The 19686-nt window shown below is 41.2% G+C and overlaps 3 protein-coding genes across 3 annotated transcripts; 2 read left to right on the top strand and 1 right to left on the bottom strand.

Annotated features, from left to right (window-relative positions):
• The first annotated feature begins 398 nt into the window (after positions 1–398).
• On the top strand, positions 399–4067 carry LOC142964479 (calcium release-activated calcium channel protein 1-like). Its single transcript, XM_076104816.1, has 2 exons — positions 399–751; positions 1799–4067. The coding sequence occupies exons 1-2, from the start codon at positions 638–640 to the stop codon at positions 2342–2344; spliced, it is 660 nt and encodes a 219-aa protein (XP_075960931.1). The 5' UTR covers positions 399–637; the 3' UTR covers positions 2345–4067.
• A 1489-nt stretch (positions 4068–5556) lies between these two features.
• LOC142964381 (histone-lysine N-methyltransferase SETD1B-A-like) lies at positions 5557–14485 on the top strand. Its single transcript, XM_076104677.1, has 17 exons — positions 5557–5628; positions 5768–5872; positions 5973–6243; positions 6341–6453; positions 6592–7620; positions 7724–8461; positions 8562–8678; positions 8770–8848; positions 8951–9138; positions 9307–9460; positions 9544–9924; positions 10720–11760; positions 12155–12321; positions 12403–12528; positions 12986–13105; positions 13494–13631; positions 13731–14485. Exons 1-17 carry the CDS (start codon positions 5557–5559, stop codon positions 13902–13904), a joined length of 5013 nt encoding a protein of 1670 aa, XP_075960792.1. The 3' UTR covers positions 13905–14485.
• A 214-nt stretch (positions 14486–14699) lies between these two features.
• Positions 14700–18785, bottom strand: hpdb (4-hydroxyphenylpyruvate dioxygenase b). The gene is made up of 14 exons (XM_076104986.1): positions 18729–18785; positions 18443–18469; positions 18215–18277; positions 17774–17878; positions 17425–17467; positions 17037–17119; positions 16808–16897; positions 16595–16698; positions 16431–16508; positions 15694–15856; positions 15523–15594; positions 15317–15439; positions 14947–15063; positions 14700–14810 (listed from the first exon to the last, which is right to left on the bottom strand). The coding sequence occupies exons 1-14, from the start codon at positions 18783–18785 to the stop codon at positions 14700–14702; spliced, it is 1236 nt and encodes a 411-aa protein (XP_075961101.1).
• Between the last annotated feature and the right edge of the window lie 901 nt (positions 18786–19686).

The raw sequence follows: 19686 nt of genomic DNA on the forward strand, positions 1-19686 counted from the left end.
GTGATATCACTGTTAATGTAAAGGGGACACGGCAATAAAAAAACAATTCATGTTGTCACTATTTTGGTAACTTTGTCTTTACAGATGGTGGTGTTCATTGTAAGAAACTTTAATGTCTGTTTTAAAATAAAATACATCACCAGACTGTTAAGATTAATATATGTATATTTTGGCTTAATTGCTCGGATTTTCGGATTAATTCTAAACTGCTGGGCCAGTGTGAGCAGCAACGACAAGCCACTCATAATTGCACTACAGTGTATGGCATAATTCGGGTGTATTTTGAGGAGCTACATTACTCGTAAATGAAAAGACAAACTTCATGACGAATAACTTACGCGAGGAGGCGGACTGCAGCTCCGGCTGCTCGTGAAGAGCATTGGATTGTGGGTATCTTGTGTTTCCTGATAGACTGACGGAGTCGGTCAGCTGTTGCAGAAAAGTCTCGACATAGTTTGATAGCTGCCTGTGCTCTACTGTTCATTTCATGCTGTACTTCATCGGAACCAAATTCCCCGCGCGTGCCTTTTCCATCCGTCTACTTCATCGAGTGCCATTCTGTAAATCAATCCGGTTCATAACTACATATTTGTAAACAAATAACAGACAGTAGCCTAACTTGTAGCCAACTTTCGGAATGAGTTTGAACGAGCACTCCATGCAGGCTCTGTCATGGAGGAAACTGTACTTGAGTCGAGCCAAGTTAAAAGCCACCAGCCGCACTTCAGCTCTGTTGTCCGGATTCGCGATGGTAAGTTAGTTTTTCACTGGTTCCTGTTGCTCTGCAGCCTTTTTAACTGCATGGACGCAAACTCAGTTTAGGCCCTCGGCATTAACTGCACGCATATATGTGACGCAGGTGATTGTTTTGCAAAGGCCAGCGGCGATCACGACACTTTACAGGCCTAATGACGGCTCCTGTGCGTTCATAGTTACTGTTTTTTTATTACCGTCTGATTTCTGGACGGACAGCGAAATTGAATTAGTAGGCCTACGTGGAAAAAAGACGACGGTCACACTATCTCAAATAAACTGTGCACTCGTACGTTTTGTCATGCGTGACTTTGCACCAGATGTTTCTCACGGTGCACCAATGTTGGCGGATCAAGACCACACTGTTTAAACTTCAGAGGGTTTGTGTACTCACCATCACGTGTGGGCTGACCTTCCGCCCTAACAAATAGACCGCACAGAAGCACTTTATTGATTAGTCTTTTTTTTTTTTCAACGTACAATTTAATATATTGACATACAAAAAATTTACAAATAGCCATATTTATTTCTGAAATGTAGTGTTAATGACTCAGATATATGAACCTTGCTCCACGTGTCTCTCTCTAGAGGCAACTCTTTAGTGACCATTTGCGGTTCTCTTTTGGCTTATCTGCATATAAGGCTTGACATGCATATAATTGATGTATAAATCGGTCTGTAAGCGATGCATTTACAATAATGCAGTTGCCCTGCTCTTATTGCAATTCAGGGGCCCTCAAATAGCTTTATGATAACACCTAGGTTTGAACTTTTGACCACGAGCTGCTATTTGGTAAGATTTGATGTGATTGATTTACATAGTCCTTACTGCATGGTGGATAACAACTGGTAGAAAACTGAGTGATTTAAAGTTGTCTTTATTAGACTATGTACACATATACAGTAATATAAATATGACAGCCATGTCCATCGTGTTACTAACTGATGCAGTCTGGTTTAAAAGGATTTCGGCAGTTGCACAGTCATATGTTGATATTCAGTCATCAAGTGGGGAAGAGATATTTTCCTTCTATGATGTTCCCAGGTTGCCATGGTGGAGGTACAGCTGGAGCCGGATCATCCGTATCCTCCAGGGCTGCTGATAGCCTTCAGTGCCTGCACCACAGTTCTTGTTGCCGTTCACCTCTTCGCCCTTATGGTCAGCACCTGCATCCTTCCAAATCTCGAGGCGGTCAGCAATGTTCACAACCTCAACTCCGTCAACGAGTCTCCCCACGAGCGCATGCACCGCCACATAGAACTGGCCTGGGCTTTCTCCACGGTCATCGGCACCCTCCTCTTCCTGACGGAGGTGATGCTCTTGTGCTGGGTGAAGTTCTTACCCCTCAAAAACAAAGACGACAACGACAAGAGAATAAGTTCCGGTCAGGCCGCAGCCATTGCCTCCACCTGCATCATGGTGCCGTTTGGACTCGTTTTTATCATCTTCGCCGTCCACTTTTACCGCACACTCGTCAGTCACAAAACGGACCGGCAGATCAAAGAGCTGGAACAGGTCATTCAGCTCCAGAACCAGCTGGACCACAGGGGTGAGAATGACGACCTGAAGACCGCCATCCATTTCCCTTGATTATAGCCGGCTAGCACACAACTGCAGTGGACATTCAACAATGCCTTTATTGTGAAATCTCTTATAAAAGCTTTATTTATCATGTTTGTGAACTGTGCTCCCATGTCTTTTTGGGGGGGGGAGAATTGCAAGCTTGATCTGTCGAGCTTTTTAGGGTCCACCTGTGGCCTTATTACTGTCCCGTGGTGGATTGCATTGATTTCTCCCGTTTGCCTGGCTTTAAATTAGGCTTTGTAGGGCGCCTTACCAAGCCTTTGTTAGCAATACAGATGGACGACCCACTCTACCCACTGAGCCACAGCTGATAACATTGAATATGAATTACTGAAATATCAATTATATTAGAATCACTGGCTAAATGCACTAAAATCAAAAATTAAGGAACAAGTTGCGTCCTTTTAAAACATTTACAGGGTCTCTGTGCTGGTGCTGTTTTTTGTTTTATACACACGCTCATACTCCGGACTGAAGGGTTGCTTGTAGGAACTTCCAAAAAACAAATGCAATGTATCAAACCTACAGTATTTTTGTGCAATCTGAGGCGAAATATCACTTCCTAAAAATAAATAAGGGAATGCTTTTAACCAAAGTGTCTTACTGCAGTGCAAATAGTTCTATAGCAAGGGTTTAATGACAACCAAAATGAGTTATTAAGGGCAGCATTTTGAGCCTGATGGCGAAGTCTGTGTACTCTTGAAGTCTGTGTACTCTTGTAAAAAAAAAAAAAAAGAGCGATTTTCTCTTTCACGCTGATTTTGTGAATATACTGTAATCTGTACACTTGTTACTGGCTTTTTAAAAAGTATTGTTGAATGTATTATCACAAAGCATGCACGTGTTGGAAATGTAGGGTTTGTATGTTTTGTACTTGTCATAGTTTACAAGCTTGAGCGTGTTGGCACGTTGTTTGGGTTACAGATTGTCTAAGTGTGAAATATAGAATGTGTTCTTTTTGTCCCGTGGCACATTTCTACATAGTTTTACTTGGCTTTGACCATTTTCGGTACTTTTCTTCATCATCTTTACTGCTAACTTGGTGACAGAAACTCAAATAAGAAAATGTGCACATATTTAGAGCTAATTCATTTTCATCAGTTATTCTCATGTGATGGTGTCATGACAGTTTCATAATATATCATATCCCATAGTTGTAACATACTGTAATTATATCATGGTAATGCCGTGGTCATGACACATGCTCTGAGTCATTGTTATGTACAAGCTCCAAAATTTGCATTCGTATGGTCCCGACCGGATGATAATATGTCTGTGACACGTAGCAGAGAACAAGGAGCCATAAGGGGTTTGTCCCTGACAGACTGTTTAGTAAAATGGTCGTTACGCCTCTGCAAAGCACTGTTGATGGTGTTTCTTAAAGACTTTTCACAAGGAATAAAATGAAGACATGGTTCATTCATGTGAACTGCTCTGGAACACTTCTGATAGTAATTGCCTGACGCACCTTCTTTAGAAAAAGATCAATGCAAAGGAAAGGCATTTTTCTTTGGTTCATTTTTTTGTGGTTTATTTATAGGTTTGTATGTTACTGTATATGGAGAGGTCCCACTGCTTGTGTCAATGCACAGCTTTAAAATGTTTTATTTTTTAGTAAATACTGTATTTTAAGTCTTGCTTTTGTGTGGTGTTTTACTGTAACCTGTTAAGATCAGGACTTTTTGTGGTGGTTACCGGTTTGAGAATAAAACACGATGATGAAAAATGATTCTGAGATCATTTGAGTTTTTTTTATTAGTATTTGCTATTTTACTTTTGCATGTATTAAAAAAATGCCAGGAAAAACAAACAGAAAAACACTTTAATTGTATTGTATAAAATGTATTTAAAACTATGGCGTCAAAAGGAAAACCACACAGGAAATGTGTCCGGACATGCAGTTGAAGTGACATTGACGGTCGTGCATCACAACAAGGCACACAAACTCCTCCGCTCTCTGACTTTTTCTGACACTCTTGTCACCATTACCGCTTGTTTTGTTGCTTGTCTGAATAAGTCGTCCACATTTTCCCTGTATTTGGCTGAGCACTCTTAAGTAGCCTATAGCACGGCATTGGTTTTCCTTCTGGCCTCTTCTCCCTGTCAGAGTAGAGTTTTATTGCCACAAATTAATTGTGAATAAAAGAGTTTGACTTTTTAGTTCTATCCAGTGATTACACACTAATAGTCGATGTCACTCGTTAAAAGTAATAATAATGATGTATATACACAGTAGGTAACATGAGTTGGGCCCATGAGGAGTTTGTGTAGCTTGATAGCTGAATATATGTGATGACATTCTGGCCCGATGACCAGAGTTGATCAGGACTTTGTCTTGTTGTAAGTCTGCTCTGCACCCAACAAGAAAGGATGCACCTCAGGGTACCACAGAAAGATAGTATTACAGTAGTATTATACATAAACACTACACTATATATGTACATATATACAGTATAATACAATATTTTGTATATTTTGCACAATACAATACAAATTATAATACAAATATGACTGTGATATGTATATTAATATTAATATTCTTGATTTTATTCAATATCTATACATAGTCATCTATATATAAATATAATCTCCAAATAATCTGTATCTACTTTGTCACTTTTTTTTGTTTTATTGTAGTTGTAAGGCACAATTTACAATATTAAATGTAGGCCTATTTGTTGCCATTCGATGTACTATTCATGAATCGTCAACAAATGACTGTATTATAAACTCCCGAAGGTGCCTGGAGACACACCTGTCACCTGTTAATACGCCTTCCTCCAACGCTTCGTGTTCCTCCGCCTCACCGAAGGATCTATATTCCGTCTCTGTCTCCGGGCGGATGGATCCGATGTCCAACCTGTGCGGCTAAGTGTGAAAACACCGAAAAGCACAGCTGCTTTTCCACAATGTTGCTCCACCAAAGGATACAACTTTTGAACAGGTAAGCAAGATAAACGTCGTTTTGTTCGACTTAACTTGAAGTGTTTTGACGTGTTCCATGTCACAACCAGGTTATCTCTTAGAGAAGGAGAACGTTACAGGTGATGCTCTCCATCACCTGTTGGGGCGTGTTAACCTGCAGTGAGCTAGAGCTAACAGCCATGTTTATCGCGCTATTGTGTCATATTTCCAAGGTTTTGACGAATGTGATGGAAAGCGAACAACAAACTACTGAGAGAGAGACACCGCCTCAGCACTGGAGAAGTTGCAAGTTGATGATTGACCCTGCATTGACAAAAGGACTGTACAAAGTGTACCGTTATGACGGACAACAGTTTAACATACCCGTGAGCATTATTTTAATATCTGTGTGTTGTCTGTCTGTCTTAGATGAATTGCTTGTCAGCATATTTTCGCGCTATAATATTGCGCCAAACAAGCATGCATGTTTTCCATTATAGTGATGCGGGTTGTTTACATCAACAGGTGGAGGACTTAGGTCTGTTTCCTGTGGAGACCGTCAGAGATCCGCGCGTCTGCCGCCTGTGGAGCAAATGCAGCAACACTGACCTTTTGATTTCTAAATTGAAGGTAACATTTATAGACATCATATTTATCATTATAGCAATACAGATACAATAATAACAATAATAATAATAATAATAAATGTTGTTTACCTATGTCCTTTCAGTTTGATGAATGGTATGTTGGCCCTGTTCCTCCCAAAGAAGTGACATTTTCCAGGTTGAACGACAATGTGAGGGAGACGTTCTTGACCAATATGTGCAATAAATATGGGAACATTGAAGACGTGGAGATATTTTACAATCCTAAGAACAAGAAGCATTTAGGGGTCGCAAAAGTCGTCTTCGACACAGTGCGGGCTGCAAAGGAAGCTGTTCAGCACCTCCATCAGACGTCAGTGATGGGAAACATTATTCATGTGGAAATAGATCCCAAAGGTAATTACTGAGGAATACCTCACACCTTTTTATGTATTGTATAAATATGAATTTAGCTGAATTTGTTGATTGATTGTAACAATGCAACCTTCCTCAGGAGAGAACAGGGCACGGTATCTCCAGCTCCTCTTAAGTGGTCTTCCTACTCCGTGGACGCTGCCAGTGGGCAGCAACGAGCGAGCTATTCAAAGCTTCATCGACAGTTTGCTGGTAAACATTTTACATCTGCTTATAATTGTGAAGTAATCGTATATTCAATACCTATCAACCAGTTGAATTCATATTTATTTTAGGGATAATATTTCTCAGCGGTTATCGTGTGTCCTCTGTATTATCCATGTCTTACAGGGCAGCACAGCCACACAGCGACGAGGGAGTATCTCCAGCCCCACCCCCAGCATCGCCACACCCCTCTCTCTGGACACAGCCTACTCCAGTATTTGGCACGATACACCTTGCAGCTTTGGGCTTACGCCACGTTCTCAGGGAACCCCCCGTACTCCTTGCTTGTCTGCAACTCCTCTCTCCCAGGACTCTTGTTACTCCAGCCTTCAGGCAACTCCAGTCCTCCAGGGGGAGCCCTCCACCTACAGTGTTCACAAACCTTTAAGGCGTGAGCTCTGCCATCGGAAACCTGCAAGGTATCACAGGGGATCTGGTGAAGTCTCAGATTTCAACTTTATTTTGAAACATTGCCAACCACAGGCCCCACACCCCCTCTCTTCCCAAATACAAACTAGCAGCCAGCAGCTTGCTCTGTGGGGTCACAATGCACAATCCTCTTCTCACAATAACACAGACGCTTCCTTTAACCTTGCCTCCCCGTGTCAGGAGTCCGGAGACAATTCTTTCAGCATAGTGAGCATCAATTTCACAGTTGACCGGCAGACAGCAGCATCTTCCCCACATGATGACCGTGCATGCATATCAGACTTATCTCCATCTGCTGGTAACTGTTCCTCTAGTAGCCCCCAGCCAGAGGTAGAGAGTTTGGACTCACGCATTGAAAGTTTGCTGGTAAACAGTCAGATATCTGACCCTCCATACTTTGATAGAAAGACTTATGAGGCTGATGTGCACTCTCAGGACAGCCCAACTTCACCTTGCTCCGCCAATGCCTCCCCTCTCTCGGATGACTCGCTTGTTGGCACTCTGACGTCTTGTGACTTCACAACCGGCCACCAGCACTCCTACAGCGATCTGGTGGATGTCAGTCCAACACCACTCACTGATAATGAAGAGGACGAAACTACTCAAGCTGTTTTGTTTTTAACAAGAAACTCAGAGACCCCATCTGATCTCACACATTTTGAGAGGAAGGCTCACGCAAACCACGAAAACGAGGAAGAAAGGCTCCAGTCATTCTCACGTCCAGAGGTAACTCCTCCAGATATTTACATAAACAAGTTATTATGTTGGTATAGAAGTATTTATGTTGTGCCGCAAATGAGTGACTCATATTTGTTTGTGACATTCTCAGGATCGTCATGCAGCAAATGAGAATAAGAAGCACTCAAATAACAGACCTTCCAGAGCTTTGACGCCTGCAAAACAGACGTCCTCTCTTCTTCAGCCTCTGTCGTTTTCTCTCAATAGCACTCCTCAACTCTCTACCTCCATAGCTCCTCCTGCCATTAAATATGGGTGCTTCCATCCACCAGTCACCCATTTCCCTTTCCCCATTCCTCCCTTTCCCCCATCTGTTCCACCTGTCCCACCTCGGCTGCCAAATGGCACCATCCCCATCCCACCTCCAGGTTGGATCCCACCTCCGGGCCACCACACCGGCATCTCCATTCCTCCTCCACCTTTTCCAGCTCCTTCTTCTATTCCTCCCGCACCAACTTTTCTCAGACCCCCTCCACGTTTGATGGTGCTGTCCTCTGTTCCTCCCCCTGTGCACACCTACCCCTTACCCATGCGTCCTGCACTCCCTTTGGATAAGGGGAATCCTCCAATGCATGGCGGTGCACCTTTACCGTTCCCTGGACCACCCTGGCCCGCTCCACATTTCCCCAGGTTTAACCCCTTTGTGCCACCCCCAGACTACCCGCTTGTGTGGGTAAACCCTCATAAGGTCACAGTAGACAAAGTTTTAGAAATCATCATGGATGAACTGAAGTCAATCATTAAGAAGGACATGACACGTAGAATGATTGAAGCGGTCGCTTTCAAGGCATTTGAGGACTGGTGGGACTGCCAAGAGAAGAAAAGAAAGGTAGGTTCTTTATTATCTCATAGAATGGTTAATGAAATGAAGAAAAAAATGTCTGACCTTTTGAAGCCTATAGGTTCAATATTATTGTTTAATTCACAAGACACAAGTACCTCCTTTGAAAAGTGGAGCAGCAAGTGTTGAAGAGAGGAACAAACGAATAAATCCCCCAAGTCACATCAGTGGCCAGGTCAAAAAACCTCCACTGCCGTCCTTCAAGGTAAACTATTGTACTGTTATATGAAACACAGCACCATGCGACAGCTGAGTGATGCATAAATGAATGTAATGGAAAATAACTTGTTATGCAGGTAAAAAGGAAAAGAGCCAATGATACTGCTACATCGGAAGAGATAGAAAATGGGTCGTGTTCGACTCACGAAAGCTCAGGTTAGTGTTTTTAATGCAATTAACCCTCATTTACTACATTATAACTCATTTGTCTCTTCTAGACTGTAGCTTGATCAACTGTGTTGCTCCCTTTCCATGAAGATGTGAAACAGGGGGAGGACAAAGTGAGACCTGCCTCTGAGAGAGCCAAACGCAGACATGCAAGACCACACGAGCTCGACAGTGATCATGATGATGAAGGGAAAGATGAAGACAACACACTTCAAGATGAAGAAACAGTATCAGACAAAGTGGAGGCTGTTGTGCCAGTTGATGCTCATCAAAATCTGGTGAATGGAGATTTTGAACAAAAAGTAATTACAAACAAAGCCTGTCGTTCAGAGCCTGTCATTTGTTTTCAGTTCTTAAAAATACATCTGCTTTCAAATGAATTAAATCACATCTTGATCTATAGTCTATATATTAAGATTTCATAATACAACTTGTGCTCTAATTAGTGTGACAGAGATGATGATGATGATGGTGATGATGATGGTGATGATGGTGACGATAGTCACCCGGAGGAAGACAAGGAGTTGGCTCAAAAACACACAGAGGATAAAAATGCTGTTATCTTCCAAACGAGTGATGGAGTGCAGTGCTTAGGTAGCGGTACGTTAAACAGTCATACAGTTCAAACATTGAACACTTATGAACATACCTGTGAGTAAATATTTTATGTTTCTTTGTTACAGATACTTCTTCAGAGAGCAGCTCCTCAGAGGAAAGCGAGTACTCGTCAGACTTTGACTCCTCTGACTCGTTCTCGGAGAGCTTTGAGGACTCGTCCTGCTCTGACCTCAGTCCGGAAGATGAAGAAATGGAGGAGGTGTGTATTGTCATATCGTCCGATGAAGAGTCGATGGAACTTCAGCCCCCCGTCACCCCCTCAGCCCCGCTAACCCCTGGAGCTCAGCTGGAGCTGGGCCTTCAGGACTGGTCAGGTCCATCTCATGAGGAGGAAACTGAGGAGAACCAGTACACATCCTGTCAACAGGACACCTGTGACTCGGATGTCATGATGGAGCTCCAAACTAGCGAACCTCAGAACCGTCTGTCACCTATAGGACGTCCAGGTGCTGTAGATTAAAACACTTAATAATAACCATCATCAATATGTGTTAAATTAGTTAATAGTTATTTTACTGTTAACGAACAAGAAAATTATAATTTATAATCTTTACAAATTATTAGTAATATAGTACATGAATGTTATAATGTGTGTGAAACAATAAACTCCTAACACATAGTTTACTAATATAATCACAATGCAATTGTTATCATCTCCTGATCAGCTATTTTAGTAAAGTTTAACTGACTATCAATTAACAGTTTGTAAATGATGGTTATTTTAACATGTTACTGTTTCAAGTAGATCTTATTTTTCTGGCCCCTAATCGGGACAAAATCAAAAGTAAAGGTTTAGGAGACATTGTTTGACATACAGTAGGTATGAAGTATTAATCCTCAATGTGCATGAATGTCATTACAGATCATTCTAGTAACTTTTAACAGCCATGCTAGCTGCTTTGCGAGGCTGTATTTAGGAACAGCGTTGCTTTGAGCTAAATGCTAAAAATCGGCATGCTCCATCTTAGTTTAGTGTGTTAGCTTGCTAACATTTGCCAGTTAGCAACAAACACAAACTACAGCTGAGGCTGATGGGAACGTCGTTAGCGTTGCAGGTATTTTTTAGTAAGTAGGTATTGTAAGTAGATGTAAGTATTGGACAAAAACAAGTTATTACAATTCCTCCTCTGGTGTGTACACAGTTTCACGGTAAATTGTGTGAACAATGGAACAAACGTATTGAGAGAAAATGGTGGTGAAAATATGATTTTGTAACGTGTTCTTCTTATTTATCTGTGTAGCAGCAGGGCTACACCTTGATGTGGAGATGGAAAGCCCTGACTGGACGGAAGAGGAAGAGTCATCCGGGATCATAGAAAACCTGAGGCCTCTTACTCCGACTGGCTGCTTTCTGGACAGTGACCCTGATCTTCTGATGAGAAGCAAACCCACATCCCCTGAGGAGGAGGTGCAACAACCACAAACACCAGGCACGGGGATAGTGGCTGAACTGGAAAGTGAGGACTCGGCCGATGAAGTCTTCTCCCTCTTTCCGACAGGCACCGAGCTCAATCTAGCTCCCTCTGATCCCCCGGCCTCGTACCCATCATACCAGGATATGCCCAAAACTCCTGGTAGAGAGGACAGATGTGGATGGACGCAGGATAATTCTGGGAGAGCTCCAGCAACACCGGGCAGAGAGATAACCATGTCATCAGGTTGCACAGTGATGTGCCCAACTCTTTGTAGCCCACCACCTGTGCCACACCTGTCTAGCAATCCATATGTCACGGCCCCAAAGACTCCTGGAAGAGACATCGTCCTACCCCGAAGAGCCATAGTCCACAGGAGGAAAACACAAACGGGGACGACCTTTCAGCCCCCGTTATATGATTCTCTCGGAGGGTCTCCCATCTCAGTGTCCTCTCCATGCAGCCTCTCTTCATCCGACTCTGCTGACGAAAAGGGCACGCGGATCGATTCAGGTGTGAAAAAGAAGCCCTTGCAGGGACTGGAGAATATGCCTGGGCTCCTGGATGAGGAGAACAGCAGAGAGACAGAGAGATCCTCATTGAGGAGAGAACAGTGGAGGAGGCTAAAGAGGAGGTGGAGAATCCATCATCGGCGGAGATCGCTTAAAAGGTTGACTGGTTCTCTCACCTCTCACGGTCATCTTCACAGGTGGCGCTCACTGTGTGAGGAGAGGAGGATACTGCATAGTGTTTGGAGGGAGGGCCTGGATGAAGAAGATGAAAGGCTGCTGCAGTGTACATATGAAAGGCTGCAAGTGCGGGATAATGGCTTGGGGTGGATCAGTGACACCCTGTGGACATCTCACCCTCATATCCTTTTTAACAGAGTTTCATGTTGAAATTAAACGAGGTCAACAGGAGTTTACAGAAAGTGAACTGAGAAACTGATGACGTATTAATAGATTTAATCATGTCCAATACACAAATGGCTGAGATTTATTCCCTAATGTAATGTGTTTTTTTATCCTAATATCTAAGAAAAAAATCAAACCCTACCAATTAAACACAATACATCGTGGGGAAAGCCAATATAATGTTGTAGTTAAGTATCAAGTGTGCAGTTCTGTTGCATATTCCTTGGAAGGTTTGCCATTGAAATATCAATTTACACATAAATAATGAATTCAGATAAATCGGTAACCTCATGTGCTTGACACACAGTATTGTAAGTAATCTGTGCTTTACATCCTTAACTGCTGCTCACTGACAAAGGTCCTCACAGAGAAGAGTGGGGAACATATATCCTGGCAGCCAAAACACAGGACCGGCTCTGCTCGCAGTGAAGGATTCTACAAAATTAGCAGGAAAGATAAGTTGAAAAACCTCAACAACGCAAAGCTGGCCTCTGAGCTTCCATCTACAAGTACTCAGGTATTAATGAGGGGAAACTGTGAGGATCTCTCTGCCCAGTTTATTCCATTCAGTGCTGAATATCAACATATATTTCAGCAGGGAATGTGCATCCCAGCTCAGCAACCGGTCTCACTGCGTGCTGGATCTGACTTCAGGTCTGAACAGCGTCGCCTGCTGTCCTCTTTCAGCTGTGACAGTGACCTGGTCAAGTTCAACCAGCTGAAGGTAAGATATTAGATAACTACACTCAACTGCAAAAACCCTGACAACAACACGAAAAAAATATTTTTATAGGAATTTGTTGTAAACTGCCAGCATTCCTAAACCGCATACTTTATTTATCTGAATAGAACAAAAACAACGGAACGATCTTTTATCAGTGTGCAAGTCATGGTCTGTTTAATATAAATTGGATTATATCTCATTATATCTCTTATATATATATATAGCCATTGAGATGGTTTCATTTTAACGTGAATGTGAATGTTTGTTTTGCTCAAAACACTTTGCTAAGTCCCACGTCTGCCCATATGCACAGACCTTGTTGTGGTCAGTATTTTTTAGCCGATGTAGACGGCAGTATTTGAATGATTACCTGAAAGGAGTAAACTGTCATGTCAGCATTTGCAGCAGTTGGAGCCCGTGTTAACAAATGGCCTTATTTTGTCACGATATACATCAGTTCCGAAAGAAGAGGATTCGTTTCACCCGGAGTCATATTCATGAGTGGGGCCTGTTTGCAATGGAGCCAATAGCAGCAGATGAGATGGTGATTGAGTATGTGGGCCAGATCATCAGACAGGTAAGACAAACTTAAACTAATTACAAGGCTTGGAAATAAATTCATACCCACCCTTACTGAAAAATAGGGTTCATTATCGGATCATTTGAATGATATCTGCTCTGGGCGCATCACTGTCTCTCTCAAACACAAACTAAGCAGTATTGGTATTGTAAGTGAAATATCCCTAATCAAATCGATATTGGGTATCAATGGCGATACTCGGCCCTAGTAACAAATTTCACTGATAAGCTTTTAATCCGCTTCTCCCCTGTTCGTTTCCCCTGACTTGGCCCAGTGGGCCACTGGGACCCACTGGTTATTCTGGGTACTTTCCCAGAGTGTGAGGAGGGTGACAGTGATAAACAACACACGCATGAATCGGCACATCTGTTTTCTTTCTCCTTAGGTCATCGCTGACATGAGGGAGCAGAGATACGAGGAGGAGGGCATTGGAAGCAGCTATTTGTTCCGGGTTGATCAGGACACCATCATTGATGCTACTAAATTTGGGAACTTAGCCAGGTTTATCAACCACAGCTGCAACGTGAGTATAGGCTGCGGTTGGAGATGAAAGTGATTAAAGATAAGATCAAGGTTTGTTTAGTAAGATCGTTAATGCAAAATACACTTTTTTGTCTTGCAGCCCAACTGTTATGCAAAGATCATCACTGTGGATTCTCAGAAGAAGATAGTGATATACTCCCGACAGCCGATAAGCATCAATGAAGAGATCACATATGACTACAAGTTTCCCATCGAGGAAACAAAGATTCCTTGTTTGTGTGGAGCAGATAGCTGCCGGGGCTCCTTGAACTAATCTCTAAGGAAGTGTTGTGATTATGACGCCCGGAAGATGTGTCAAAAAAAAAGCCATTTTAATACTATTCAAAACTGTACAGTCTGGAGGCCTTACAGGAGCTCACTGACGAGTGGTGGTGCTGCTCAGCGAATAATGGTTTAATAAACTGTCCTAAACAGCATGCAAGACAGTAATGGATTATCAATGGAGGTCCAGCATGAAATCATAGTGTGAAGTACTGGTTACCACTGTTAAAACAAAATCCTCATTTTCTGGTAAAACATTACAAAACACAACATTTGGATGTAAATTACAGTTTATAAACACAAATTGTGTTTATAAACTGTATAAATACAAAAAGGCCTTTGTTGCAATGAAAGGTCTGTTGACCTTCTGGTCCAAATGTCCAAACTGAAGTGTATAGTTAAATGTTTTCGTTTATGAGAGCTTACGTTGTGTTTTTGCTTGAGTCAAGCTTGTATCAATAAAATTAGTTTTCTTGCGAACATTTTATAAAAAGCATTATGATTAAATGGTGATTAATAAACAACTCATTAGGTGATCTTTCATGAACATCAGGAGAGATTATAATGAAGTACTTTTTGACAGATAAAATATATATCACATTGTAATAAACAAATGCAAGTCACAAAAAACAACACCCTTTGCACATTATTGTTGTGTATCTCACAATATCAAAGCATTGATGTGGCACATTATTAGTATAATACTCTTCAACAGAAAGTGTCTTTTCATAGTTAATTGATAGTTATTTAGACTTTCCGTAACTGTAAAGCAATTGCAAGACGGGGATCACATGTTCTTTGAAACTCCATTTGCTGTCAGGATCGTCAGATTTCCCCGAGCATTCTGGTCTGCTTCGATGGCCTCAAAAAGAGCCTTGAAGTTTCCTGCACCGAAGCCCTGTGGATAAATCATGCGTTTAAGTTGCGTTTTGGCAGCAAAGTGAGCCCTATTCCAAGCCCAGATGTTGAAATAGAATAATGTGCTGTATACTTCATATCCCTTGTAAAGGTTATCTATCCTGTGGCGCCCTCACCTGGTGGTTATGTCTCTGAATGACTTCCAAGAACACAGTGGGGCGATCCTGAACCGGCTTAGTGAAGATCTGAAGTAAATAGCCATTGTCGTCGTAGTCCACCAAGATATTCAGTTCCTGGACATGAGTAAGGTCACAAGATACAAATGAATAACATTGTAATTAATTTCTCCACTTGTTTTGGTAATACTGAATAGCTATATGTGTTTTGCATTTTGTTTGCTCATTACAGCAGTTGATGCAAATTATGTTCTCAGACTCTACAGTACAAATACCAAACACTTAACAAAGGAGACAAACAATACAATCAATTCTTTGACCAAACATAACATGATGTTCAAATGTGTTCAAATACGATCTTAGATCTGACCTGCAGAACATCGAGGTCCTCTGAGATTTTGACCTTTGACTCTTTCAAGCTCTCCCTGAGTTGGTGGTAGTAGGTGTCTGGCACACACATGAACTCCATCCCACGCTCTTTTAGGTTACGAATCTACAAACAAGGGATTCATCAGAGATTTATTGTCGCTGTGTTTTGGAATGCATCCATAAGGCCAAAGTGTCTTGTAGACTCACTGCAGTGATGATATCTGATGTGTTCATGGCTATATGTTGCACTCCTGGACCTCCGTAGTACTCCACATATTCCTGTGAGTGAAAATGTAGGGAAAGGATTACCTGTTATTTAACCATTATTGTGCAAGTAAATTGTTTCTAGTCCACATGTGAAAGTGTAAAGAACATTGCCTGGATTTGAGACTTTCTCTTCCCCATGGCAGGCTCGTTGATGGGCATCTTCACTGTCTCCTCGTAGTTTGCCACAACAATGGAGCTCAGGGCACTAAACTCTGTCTGAAGCTGCTTGTCATCTACCGACCAGAAGCGGTGAAAGAGAAGGTTTCTTTGATACCTGTTAGATCACAAACCAGAGATCAAGAGCCGCAAGTTCAAACCTCATATGGTGGGTCAAACAGGTCAAATCATTTGAAATGTTTAGTGTGTTTTACTGGTCAACACACAAGTTGTATTTTAATTCTTTACATGCCCAGAACTGCTGCTATTATTAGCTCATGATCTAAATTGGAGAATTGCAGTCAACTAAACATGAATGAGTGTTTTTCTTGGTTAAGAGCCAGTTCCATCAGGTTCTTCCCAATCGAAAATCTCCAGCCTAAGTTACACCCCTCTCTCCTGGATCAACCAATGAGCTTGCTCATTTAGAGAACTGCCCTTCCCCGCCTTTTCGGGCCTATATGATGGGGTCAAAACAAGATCCAGATGTGGAAAACTACTGGAGAGCCACTGAAGAATTGCAAAGTCATGCTGATCACTGACTCGTGCCGAGCAGAGTTATGTAAGAACCAGACACTCTTGGACTCCTCTTTTCACCCACTGCTCTGAAGAGCAATGTTGTTATCACATGTGACACACAGCATGCTAAACTCTCTAAAAGATGAGTAGTTGATTAGTTGATAGTCTTTTACCAATCCACCACTGGGACCATCTCATCATGCGGTTGGTTTCCCACAACGTGATCAATGAAGTTCAGTTTTCCACTTGGTCTGCATGGAAGCAAAAGCACACAAACATAAGCTGTTGTTCCGTCTTCATCGTCTTATAAACATTATAAGGACTTATGTACACTCACAGTTTGGCTAGTAAAGGGTCCTTGAAGTCAGGGCGCTGGAAGCCTGGCAGAAACAACCCACTGTATCCGGCCCTCTCCACAAACGTGTGTGTGGTGTCACCATACTGCAGCAAACACAAGCAAGTCTGCAATTCTGGCATTTTTTCTAAATCGATATGGAAAATAAATGTTCAATGTAAATTCATAGGATTCATACTTAGAGACTTGTCTTACCGTTTGAAGCACGGCCAGCCTGACTTTGCCATGCTTGTCCTCCAGGGTGCAGGGCTCCTTTACAATTACTGCACCTCGCTCTCTGGCTTTCTGTGAACAAGGACATTTGGTAAGTAAAAAATATGACTTTAATAGCACTCTTTCACAGCAATTAATTATGAACTCAAAAGTATATAGTGCTTTAGAAAACAGCTAAGAATGCACTTAAATGGAAAACCTGTTTTGTTACCTGCACAAGGAAGTCACAGTCCTGCACTGTAAATGCAACATCCTTCACCCCATCCCCATGTTTGACTAAATGATCGCCCATCTCTGAGAAAATGTGAGAAAAATGTTTTTTTGAATGGACAAATAAAACAGTGACTGATCAAACCATGTCATGTCAAGTTTGTTTTGCCAAAATATGAGTGATTTGTATTGTGGCAACTCCTTTTTTTGCTCTCTCAAACAAATGTGTTTTATATTCTTAGAATTGTAACTTAAAAATTTGTTGATGAAAATGTACATTTCAAACTTAAAAATTATAGTTTTGTATTTATTAAGTATGTATTGTTGATAGTGACATGTGACGTTTTGACAAACACAAATAACTACTTCAGCTATAAAAGGCTACGTACCTTTGTTTCCAGGATTGAGGGCAGATGAGAACACATAAATGATCTGTGAAATACAAATCATCTAGCATCAAAACATGACCCTCTCCTTCTCTATCATTTGATTTGCAAAGTCACAATTTGAGTCCAATATATCTATTTATTTAAAGCTAGTGTTACAATCCACATTACTCAAGAAAACTGACATTTTGAGATCAGTTGTGTAATTAAACACATTTATATCACGTATACTCACTAAAAGTCAAATACCTGCAGAATACACTGTTTGTCATTATTGTTTTGTTGCACTAAAATAAATCTTGCTGATTGTCTCATGTGTGCGCTGTACTTCCAGGCACTGACGATTCTTTACCTTTCCTTGTTTGACGACATGGGACACCACGTCACGACTGTCTGTCTCCAGACCCCGGTAAACCAGAGGCTCAAATCCCAGCCTGTTGCAGTAATATGATGCAGCCTGTTGAAGACAATGATTTATATCAGAAAATCATGGCAATTTCTCTTAAATGTTACAGTTAACTGAAATTGGGCATGATGTCCACATATTGGCCTTAAACTCTCTGATAGCACAGTCTTCCTTGCAATAATTTTGGAGAGATTGTTTTTGCTGTCTGCACTCAAGTTGCATCACATGCATGTCACCTGGGGTTTTGCATGCTTTGTCCCCTCCACCCCTCAGGACAACCAATTACCTTTGTGTAGTCTACTCCTTCATTTGTGTGAAAGTTGGTCAGAAAAAAAAAAAAGATATGTGTCCGAAAAACTGGACACAGAGCAGTTTGAGCTAACTTACCTGTTTTGCATTTCCAACCCAGAAGGTTATGTGATCAAAGCAGAGGAACCTTCCCTGCTCATGCTAAGGACGAGAACAAATATTTAGCTTTTGTCATATGTAGTCAAAACATTCCCCTAACGGGACATGTGGGAGAAAATCAAATAGAAGGTTGAACTAAAAACGCATGTTGAAAGGGAAAGACACTCTATTGAAAAATGAACACAAACTAAAGTTTTATCAGCCTACCTTTTCGCCTTTATCTGTGTATGTTGTCTATAATTTAAAAAAAACATCATGACGTCATTGTATTACAAAGAAAAGCAACAGCCATGCTGAAGTACATTGACAGATGTTATGACCGTGCAAACACAAGGTCTCTTTATCACAGTTAATAATAAGATAAGAAGTCATCTGAAAATTACAGTGAAATGTAACTCACCATCTTGCGCCTGGTGACCTGACTGTCAGAATGAAATCAGCAGTGAATCTCTGAATTTAAAGAGAAGGAATCCACTTCTAGCTCCACACCTACCGGTGAGGAGGAGATATTTGAAGAGAGGGAGGAGGAGGAGGGATAGTATTGATTCATTTTTCCTGTTATATGATGACTACTTGGGAACAAATGTTGAAATACCACAGGTCTCATTATCACTTAATGCACTGACACTCATTTTGTTTTGCATATTTAATATCGTCCCTTCATAATCCCTCCTAAATACAAAACAACTTTTTCACATAGATTTAGAATTACAGAAGTCTTTTCCCCCAGAAGGCAGCCATATGTTATTGTTTAAGTGGAGAGAGGAGGTTCGCTCATGCAGGACTCTCATTGGCCCGCTGTGGGTGAGCTGTGTGAACACAAATGCCCCCCTCTCATTGATCCTCCCCCACGTATATTATTCCAATCATTGTGATTATTTCAGTTAAAGAGTTACAGAAAACAAAGCAAAGCTATACTATTGATACTAGAATCCATTGGTAGGGATTGAACTCTGTTTTTGTGACATTATAGGTTGAATTCATGGATTCCAGCTGTTCCCAAAGTGCAGCTTATTTTGTGCACATTGTTGCACAAAAATACAACAGTGCAGTATCTGAAAAACTGTATGGAATCAGACTTTACTAACTTATTATACTATGTCCATTATGACAAACGACAATATGAAGATAATATGATAAGTTATGTTGAATTCCAATTTGAAAATTAGAACATATTTTTACAGAAAATACATCAAATACATGCACAACTACAACTTGTAGCTGCAGTATTACAGCCTGCCATATACAGTAACAGCACTTTCTTTGAGAAAAAAGAAAAAGTGCAGGTGTAGTGTTACATCAAATTAATTTGTACACATTACATTTGAAATGCTTTTTTATTGATTTGTTAACATCATAATAATTCATCACACAACAAGACACTTTTTTTCTGATAGCTCAGTGTGCTTAAATCATACAACACAAATTTCAGATTTAAAAGAAGCTAAGCA

This window comes from Anarhichas minor, unplaced genomic scaffold, assembly GCF_050575085.1.
Source record: "Anarhichas minor isolate MPS153535 unplaced genomic scaffold, ASM5057508v1 ptg000030l, whole genome shotgun sequence".
Lineage (NCBI taxonomy): Eukaryota > Metazoa > Chordata > Actinopteri > Perciformes > Anarhichadidae > Anarhichas > Anarhichas minor.

What these genes read in the sequence shown, in the direction of transcription:
- LOC142964479 (XM_076104816.1), top strand. Translation starts at nt 638, where the DNA reads ATGAGTTTGAACGAGCACTCCATGCAGGCTCTGTCATGGAGGAAACTG. An exon ending in TGTTGTCCGGATTCGCGATG is followed by an intron (nt 752 to 1,798) that starts GTAAGTTAGTTT and finishes TGATGTTCCCAG; the next exon opens with GTTGCCATGGTGGAGGTACA.
- LOC142964381 (XM_076104677.1), top strand. Translation starts at nt 5,557, where the DNA reads ATGATTGACCCTGCATTGACAAAAGGACTGTACAAAGTGTACCGTTAT. An exon ending in GCTTCATCGACAGTTTGCTG is followed by an intron (nt 6,454 to 6,591) that starts GTAAACATTTTA and finishes CATGTCTTACAG; the next exon opens with GGCAGCACAGCCACACAGCG. An exon ending in TTATCAACCACAGCTGCAAC is followed by an intron (nt 13,632 to 13,730) that starts GTGAGTATAGGC and finishes TTTGTCTTGCAG; the next exon opens with CCCAACTGTTATGCAAAGAT.
- hpdb (XM_076104986.1), bottom strand. Translation starts at nt 18,785, where the DNA reads ATGAATCAATACTATCCCTCCTCCTCCTCCCTCTCTTCAAATATCTCC. An exon ending in CCTCAATCCTGGAAACAAAG is followed by an intron (nt 17,120 to 17,424) that starts GTACGTAGCCTT and finishes ACATTTTCTCAG; the next exon opens with AGATGGGCGATCATTTAGTC. An exon ending in GACCCTTTACTAGCCAAACT is followed by an intron (nt 16,509 to 16,594) that starts GTGAGTGTACAT and finishes GCTTCCATGCAG; the next exon opens with ACCAAGTGGAAAACTGAACT.